Source organism: Gracilinanus agilis, chromosome 3, assembly GCF_016433145.1.
Source record: "Gracilinanus agilis isolate LMUSP501 chromosome 3, AgileGrace, whole genome shotgun sequence".
Lineage (NCBI taxonomy): Eukaryota > Metazoa > Chordata > Mammalia > Didelphimorphia > Didelphidae > Gracilinanus > Gracilinanus agilis.
Window position 1 is genome coordinate 92,586,853 of NC_058132.1, and position 8,619 is coordinate 92,595,471.

Consider the following 8,619-nt stretch of genomic DNA (forward strand, 5'->3'; position numbering starts at 1 on the left):
AAACAAAAACAAAAATAAGCAATGAAGCAAAAAACCCAGTGACAAATATGTATAGTTAAGCAACACAACTTTTGGCATTGTCCAAGTCCTCCGAACTCCCCATAAAAGTCCCATTTTGCCTTCTTAGTCCACATCTCTATTTGGAGGAGCATAGTATGTTTCCTACCAAGTACTGTAGAATCACGTTGAGCTGTTATACCGGCCAGAGTTCCTAAATCTTTCAAAGTTATTTGTCTTTAAAACATTGTCATTTATAAAACTTTTCTCCTGGGTCTGCCAACTTTATTCTGTATCAGTTCACACAAGTCTTCTGTAAATTTTTTTTAATTGATCTAACTATAGTATTTCAACATAAATGGTTTCCTCTGTATTCTTATGTATTTTATTTTTTCCGTTTAGAGGTATTTTTCTGAGAAGAGATTCATAGACCTTATCAGACTGGAAGCCAAGACATAAAGAAGGTTAAGAACCTCTGGACTAAATCCAGACCAATCCCCTTCCCCAACTTGCCTCTTAATTAGTTGGCAGTACAGTTCACAGTGCTAAGAAAACCCTATGTGAGCTTCAAGTACAGTCAGAGCCCTGACTAGAGGTAGATCCATTCCTGGAGTTGAAGAATGACAAGGCCAAGCAATGGCAGGGGAGTTAGGTGTCCAGGCTATATTCCAAGATCTGGGAAGGAAAGAATATAAGCAGAGGGGTGAGTTCGGTGGGGGAACCTTTCCTTAATTCTCCTCCCATTATTACTGGAAAACCAAAAAGTCATCTTTTGAGAGGCTGAGAACCTCACTTTTCCTGCTACAGATGAGGACATTTGAGGCAGAGAAAAACTGCCTCTGCCCTGGGATGGACTGACTCTATGTGATTTCATTAGACACCTGAGCAGAGACAAGGTCTCTAAAGGCCACTCAGTAGGAGGTGAGAGGAAAAGACACAGTCTTTGTAGACCCATTGGGCGTGTGCTCTTATTGGGGATAGAGGGGAAGAAATTCCTTACCAGATTAGGAAAGACAGATGTTTTTCTTCTCTCCTGAAACAGAGACAGACACAATCAATTCTTAGTGTTAGACTTTAAGGTTGGCAATCCTAAGCTTAAAGGCCCAGTCCTCACAGCAGACCTCACCACAGCTTTGGGAATGACCTAATTAAACAGTTGAGGACCCGCCAGCTTGAACACCCTCTTCCTGCTTTATTACTTATAACTTTGGAATGAGCCCCATACACTACCCTCAGCCCCCTGAATCTCCCAGTCTCATACCTGCCTAGGACTTCACTCTTACTCATCATTAACTGGTCCTGTTATTTCCCATCTATTATTATGATTCATGATCTACATTAAGGGGTCTCCAGAAAGGATTGGAGGTAGACTAGAAACCCTGAAAATCTTAGAATTCAATAGTGTCTGGAGTTTCATCTAGCTCTAAATAGAAATCTCCGAGCCTTTGATTCTAACTCTGTCATTTTATTCAGTCATTTCAGTCATGTCTGATTTTTCATCTTCATCTTTTTGGGTAAAGATACTAGAGTGATTTGCCATTTCCTTCTCCAACTCATTTTACAGATAAGAAAACTGTGGCCCATTATCATGGAGAAGTGGTTCACCAAGACCTCAGTGGTGATATAGTCAATTCAGATCAACTGACTGTCCCAAGGCAGGGTGGCATAGAGGTTAGAATGCTGAACTTGGAGTCAAAAAGATCCGGATCCTATTAGGGATATTATTATTCCCCTTTTGAAGATGAAGAAAATGAAGCTTTGCCTGTCACCACAGTCAGCAGGTACCAGAGGCATGATGTGGACTCGTAAATTCCCATTTCCCAGGACAGCAGAGTAAGAGACGCAGAGATAGAGATATAAAGAGAGACACAGAGAGAAAGTCAGAAAGAGTGAGAAAGAAACAGGTAAAGAGAGAAAAACAGAGTCAGTGATGGAGAGTCAGAGAGAAATACCTCTAAGGATATAAGCTGGAAATCAAGGAAATGAAGTAGATTAGAAGGAATGAAGAATGCTTCAATTGACCCTATTTTCTTCATCTATAAAAATGAGGATAATAATCCTTGCCTGGCTTCTCTCTCAGTATTACATGAGATATAAGATGTATAAAAAGACTTTGTAAACTACATTGTATAATTCAAAGTAAAGGAGTCACTGACATTACTTTTGTTGATGTTCAGTCTTGTCTGACTCTTCATGACTCCATTTGGGGGTTTTCTTGGCAAAAATACTAGATTGATATGTCATTTCCTTCTCCAGCTCATTTCCTAGATGGGGAAACTGAGGTAAACAGAGTTAAGTGACTTGTCCAGGGTCATAAAGCACTTAGTAAGTGTCTGAGGCTGGATTTGAACTCAAGAAGATGAGTCTTCCTGACTTCATGGCTGCTACTCTATCCATTTCTACCACTTAGCTGTCCCTACTGACATTTCTAGAGCACTTTAGGACTTTCAAGTGCTTTTTTCTCTTAAGAATGAGGAGTAAGACATGTAAATCTGATTGCCCCCATTTTATAGAAGATAAAACTTAAATTTGTAGATGTGAAGTGAGTTGGTCAGGTTTATGTGGCTAATAACTGCCAGGGGTAGAGATTTGTATGCAGGTTTTTTAATCTTAAAATAGACTTCCAAGCTTGGAATGGTTTGCAACCCATTTTGCACGTGTAAGGAGATTTCTAACTGGTGGGAAGAGTGCGGAACCTGCAAAGTTGTCTTTTCCTAAGGGTGGAGTTAGTTTGAGAGCTTTGGGGAAGAAGAGGCCTATAGTCTGTGATAGTTTTGAGAGGGATACACACACACACAAAGGGACAGAGGGAGAGACACAGAGAGAGTGTACTGCAGACACGTAGGGGAAGCCAGCTTCTCAACTTGTCCCTGATTTCTAGCTTGCCTGCATAGACTCAACTTTAGAAACTTTCCCTTGATTTCTTGCCTTCTCAAAAGGTAAGGGAGGGTTGGAAGGGAGGAAGAGAACTTCTAACTGAAAATAAAAATAAAACTTAATTAACTAATTAAGAAAGAGGGAAGGAAAGAAAAAAAGAAAGAAGAAAGGAAGGAAAGAAGGAAGGAAGAAAAGAAATTTCCCTCTGAGTGAGATTGTGACTTCTCTCTTGGTTGAGCTGATATGTCATCTCATTCCCATCTAAAGAATTTATTCTCTCTTGTATGTGTTCTGGTATCTTATCATCTGCACACCTTCTCTAATTTCTGTATGTTATTTTTCTTGGATAAGTGAATGCAGTTACTACTTGCTATTTGTGAGGTCTTTTGGGTCTCTGGCATCTGATGGATAAAGGCTAAACTGGCAAGTTTAAGCAAAAGGAGAGCAACCAAGAATGCTGCTTATATGTTGAATCTATTATCCTCCTAAACCAACCATATTTAGGGAAGAGACAAGTTTAATTCTAGCCCAGAATTGCTTTTGGAGATTTCAGAAAGGAGCATCCAGACTTTTGGTGCTTCTAGCAACTGCCTATCCTTTCCTGCCCTGTTTCCTACCCCAAAGCTAGCACAGTTGGTTGGTACTGGCATTGCCTTGGGCTCTCCTCTCTCCCAAGAGATCATTTCAGATGTCATATTATATCAATCCCTTCTCCTCCTCAGCCCCCTCCATGATCAATGTGTTTAAACAATCCATGTGGACCTCTTGGACGTGGGCATACGTATCACTTAATGACAGTCTACTCACTATGGCTTCCAGACTGGATTCTGCAGAGCCCAGCTTGTTCATACCCCTTCTCAGACATCCCAACTCACCTTTTACGTATGCGCAATTAAAGTTACTACAGACACCTAAATTTTTGAGGCTGACTGTGTGGAGGCCAGAGGAACTGGATTCAAAAGTGGTCATGTTGAAGACTTGATATGGTGGGATCAACACTTCCTTTTGTGATGCTTCATATGATAGATGTTGGATGGAAGCTCCAATACAAGTGGTCATGCTGTAGAGTGTCCCTGAGTCCCCTGAAAAACTTTTGGCCACATTTATATCCATAGATGATGAGGCAAATTGGCCAAAGCGCATTTTACTTGTCTTGCCAGGATAGAATTTCAAACTTATGCCCCTGTGCACAGTCATGCACGGTCCTGCAAGACGCTGGACAGCTCGTGTCAAATAAAAATGGAAAGCTTTGAAATGGAAATTTTTCATGTAATCATTTCTGGATTTACAACATGTTCTGACTGCATTATTAAATCTCCTATAAAATGGAATCTCAAGGTTGGTGTAGGCAATGACAGCAATTGCAAAAGGCTTCTCGATGTGCCTCACATTGAGATTTTGAAGGGTATTCCATCTCTCCTCTGCTTTCTTCCATACATCATTTAACTGGGGGTCCTTTTCTCTTTCATTAGCCAAGAGAATTTCTGCATTCTTCATCATCTCTGTTTCACATCCTATATATTGGTCATCAAAAGCATTGAGTTCAAGGCTCATGTAATTTTTCCTAAATCCAACTTTTAGCTGAGGAAAAAAGGAAAACTTTAGCTACAATCAAGATGCTTTTAATTCTTAATATTTCTAAAAAATTTTAAAAAACAGCAAGCCTGCTGATGTGTGTTTGTATGCACAGTTGCTCATATATACTTATTCATACACATATGAGTACATACACAGACACCTCAGTGTCTCTTGTATGTTTGAATTATTTTATCTGGCCACCTAAAGTGAAGATAGGATTATAGTGTCAGACTGAACTAGCCCAGAAGGGATTGACCCAGCTGCTAAGAGCCGTAGAATTGAAGATTGGCTATGCCTCACCCCAAAGTGAAGTAAGACAAAAGGACTCCCAGGATCAGGAAGAACCACTCACCCTAGGCTGGGGTAGTAGATAGAATGTTTTGTAAATCCTGCTGTAAATTTGAGCTCATTCTCCCTGTGGATTGAGGTGATAAAGGGAGGGTATGATTCAGATTTTAGAATTTTTATACTTGGGCTCTTGCTTATCTACTATTTTCTCAGTAAATATCCCTCTGTAAGAGCTAATTTATATCCACTGATAATGAGAAAGCAAATGACCAAATTTATTTGTCGTTCAGTCATTTCAGTTGTCCAACTCTTTGTGACACCACTTGGGGTTTTCTTGGAAAAGATATTGGAATGATTTTCCATTTCTTTCTCTGAGTTCATTTTACAGATGAGGAAACTGAGGCAAATAGGGTGCTCACAATCGCACAGTCAATAAGTGTCTCAGGACATATTTGAACACAGGAAGATGTTTTCCTGACTTTGGGCTGAGTATTCTATCCACCTAACTGCTGATATTGGGGAGATACTATGTGGTGATTGCTTTTAGAGGAAAAGGGCAGCTAGGTGGAACAGAGGATAGAACATTGGGAATGGAATCTTCCTGAGTTCAAATACGGCCTCAGATGCTTATTAGCTATGTGATCTTCGGTGAGTCACTTAACCTTGCTTGCCTCAGTTCCTCAGCTGTAAAATGAGCTGAATAAGGAAATGGCAAACCTCCTAGTATTTCTGCCAAGAAAACCTCAAATTAAGTCACAAAGAACTGGAATGACTGAAATTACTGAACAACAACAAAATTAAGATTCATTAGCTATAGGAATAGAAGGCACCTCAACGTCTCAGAGGTCTCTAGAACCTTGAGGGAAGTACTTGTTGTCATACTCTGAGGATCTGACTGGCCAATAATAATAGAGGCTGGGAAAGGTAGTCCAGAGCAGTGGTTCCCAAACTTTTTTGACCTACTGCCCTCTTTCAAGAAAAAATATTACTTAGTGCCCCTGGAAATTAAATTTTTAAAAATTTTAATAGCAATTAATAAGAAAAATGCACCTGTGGCCATCACTGCTCCCCTGGATCGCTGCAGCACCCACCAGGGGGCAGTAGCACCCACTTTAGGAATCGCTGGTCCAGAGCCTATCTACTACAAGGTTTTCCTATGAGATTTGATGATAATCTAAATAAATAAAATGATAATCTAAAGCCTGTATGTTAGAATAAAGCAGGAGGTTCTTTAAATTACAGAAACACTGATAGAGAATGTGACAAGGAATGAGACTAAAATATGAAACATTTTAGGAGGACTTTTGATCTCTTTATGAACAGTTATCATAAGGTTATAGAATTAGAGCTGGAATAGGCTTTAGAGTCCAACTCTCATTTTACAGATGAGGAAACTGAGGCAATGAGATGTTAAGTAACCTGCCCAGGATTAGATAGCAAATAATTGTCTGAGATGGCATTTTAACTGAGGTCTTCCTGACTACAAATTCAGAGCTCTTTGTATTATACCACATCATCACTTAGTGTGAGAGGCAGCATTGCATAGTAGATGGAGGATCATTCTCTGGGTCAGGAAAACATCCATTCAAGACTCATCTCTGAATAAACTAATGTCTCAAAGGAATTCTATTACAGAGTACATGTGTATTTCCATAAGGTACTTGACAAAGTCTCTTATGATATTGTGGATAAGTTGGAGAGATGAAAACTAGATAATGGCTTAGTCTATTGAATTTGAAATTGATTAATCATATGGACTGAAGGATTGACCAATGTCTGACTGTGTTGTTTTTTCTCAGAAAACACACGTGGAACTCAAACTGGGGAGGGCCTTAAGTGCTGACTATATTTTATCCTGGAAGCAACGGAATGCCAGGGAATAAAACAATACCCACATAGAGATTCACTTATATAAAGTATATACAGGCTAAACACAAAGCAATTTAATAGGGAAAAAGCAGTAACTCCACAGTCATCAGAAATGGTCTTATATGGGTAACATCTCACCTGTGCCTTGAAGGAAGTCAGGGATGTTTTGAGGCAAGTGAAGAAAGGCGAGAAAGCAGAAGGGAGAATAGAATGTTCCAACACATTAGACAATGTCAAAGATATCATTCAGAATATATGTGTGTGTTTCCCTATGAGTAAAATCAGCTTTTGAACATGCCTAGTTTGTCTAGAACAGTGATGGGCAAACTTTTTAAAGAGGGGGCCAATGGAAAGGAAAATGGAGGAAAGGAAAGAGAGGAAAATTTTTATTTTTCTCATAGCCTGCATTCTTTTGTATTCATCACATTAGGAAAAATGTCCTGTGGGCCGGATAGAACATTTCTGGGGGCTGCATCTGGCCCGTGGGCCATAGTTTGCCCATCACTGGTCTAGAATGTAGCCTGTTGCATTCCTATCATATGAACGGGGCAGTGTTCTTTGATGGGCTGCCTGCATCTTTAAAACTGATGACACCAACTTTGTCTCTTTCCACCATCTTTTTGATTGTGCTCTAATTCTTTCACCCATTATGGTCATCATGAACTGAACCAATGAAAAAGGGGAAAGAACTTGCCCTTTCTTAATTCTTCCTCTTTTACCTGGCTCAGGGGATGGGGGGGGGGGGGAGGTCCCTGCTTTGTGTTATTTGTCTTCAGTTTCAGCTGCTTAGCTCAGTGCTCCCTAGAGTCCAATTTGTACAGTACCAAGTCCAAACCCCACCTGGGGTTCAAGTCCCAGGCACTTTGGCTTCTCAGGGCTTTCATGCCAACCTGGCTGGTTGCACCAGCCAGCTAGCAATGCTGACACTAAAATTGCCGTCGTTCTGCTCCTATGAAGACCACCTCCAAAACCTGAAACTGAGTGTCTATGGATAACGAGGACTACTTACTTCATATGTAACCAGTGCAACAATTGCAAAAGTTATAAGTATGATGATGGTGATAATTTTCCATTTAAGGTCCATTTCAGGATCTCCTTGTCTGTGGTCTCTTCCTTGTTCCCTGTAATTGAAACACAAACAAATAAATTATTTTTGCCTCTAAAATAAAATACAATCTTCTTGAGGTAAAAAGCCTTCATAATCTAGCTGTAGTCTACCTTCTTGGTTTCACATCAGTTCTCCTTGTTTATTCTATGCTTCTGTCAAACAGGCCAATTTGCTTTTCCCTATTGTTAAAGAAAAATATTTAAATATTGTACTCCGCATTTTAGGAAAAACGTCTGCCAGAAATGATTTTATTTAGCTTAACATTATTTAAATCCAAGTCATTTGTAGCTTAGAAAGAGATGGTCAAACTGGTATCCTTCTTTTATGGCCCCAGACTTTGTAGTAACATTTACGGGAGAGAGCAGCTAGGTAGCTCAGTGGATTGAGAGTGAGGCCTAGAGATGAGAGGTTCTAGGTTCAAATCTGGCCTCAGACACTTCCCAGCTGTGTGACCCTGGCCAAGTCACTTGACCCCCATTGCCCAACCTTACCACTCTCCCACCAAGGAGCCAATACACAGAAGTTAAGGGTTTAAAAAAAAACAACAACAAAAAACATTTATGGGAATCTTGAACAATGAAAAGTTTAGATAGTATGTCTAAATATAGTTGTAGGTTAAATTCTAGAACAATAATCTAGAACAATATTCTAGAATAATAATCATTACCCAGCCCATTCCTTCCATTCAAGAGATAGAAGAGCTTCCTTCCTACGATCAAGATCTCAATCTTGTGTTGTGGGAGTTTTCTAGCCTGAGTTTCTTGAGACCCCAGGACAAATTGTATGTACCATCACGTCTGCAAGATGAGGGGTCAATCAGCAAGCTAGTGTATGACAAACCCAAAGATCCCAGCTTTTAAGACAAGAACTCGCTATTTGGCAAAAACTGTTGGGAAAATTAG

At 39.9% G+C, this 8,619-nt stretch overlaps 1 protein-coding gene across 1 annotated transcript; it reads right to left on the bottom strand.

Moving 5' to 3' along the window:
- Positions 1 to 1,001: 1,001 nt before the first annotated feature.
- Positions 1,002 to 7,693, bottom strand: LOC123238883 (ecto-ADP-ribosyltransferase 5-like). Its single transcript, XM_044666130.1, has 3 exons — positions 7,619 to 7,693; positions 3,750 to 4,455; positions 1,002 to 1,030 (listed from the first exon to the last, which is right to left on the bottom strand). Exons 1-3 carry the CDS (start codon positions 7,691 to 7,693, stop codon positions 1,002 to 1,004), a joined length of 810 nt encoding a protein of 269 aa, XP_044522065.1.
- Between the last annotated feature and the right edge of the window lie 926 nt (positions 7,694 to 8,619).

Bases quoted from the DNA above. Each gene is read 5' to 3' on its own strand.
- LOC123238883 (XM_044666130.1), bottom strand. From the start codon at position 7,693: ATGGACCTTAAATGGAAAATTATCACCATCATCATACTTATAACTTTT. The intron at 4,456-7,618 runs GTAAGTAGTCCT...TTTTTTCCTCAG, and splicing joins TTGCACTGGTTACATATGAA to CTAAAAGTTGGATTTAGGAA. The intron at 1,031-3,749 runs GTGAGTTGGGAT...TCTCTGTTTCAG, and splicing joins TAATTGCGCATACGTAAAAG to GAGAGAAGAAAAACATCTGT.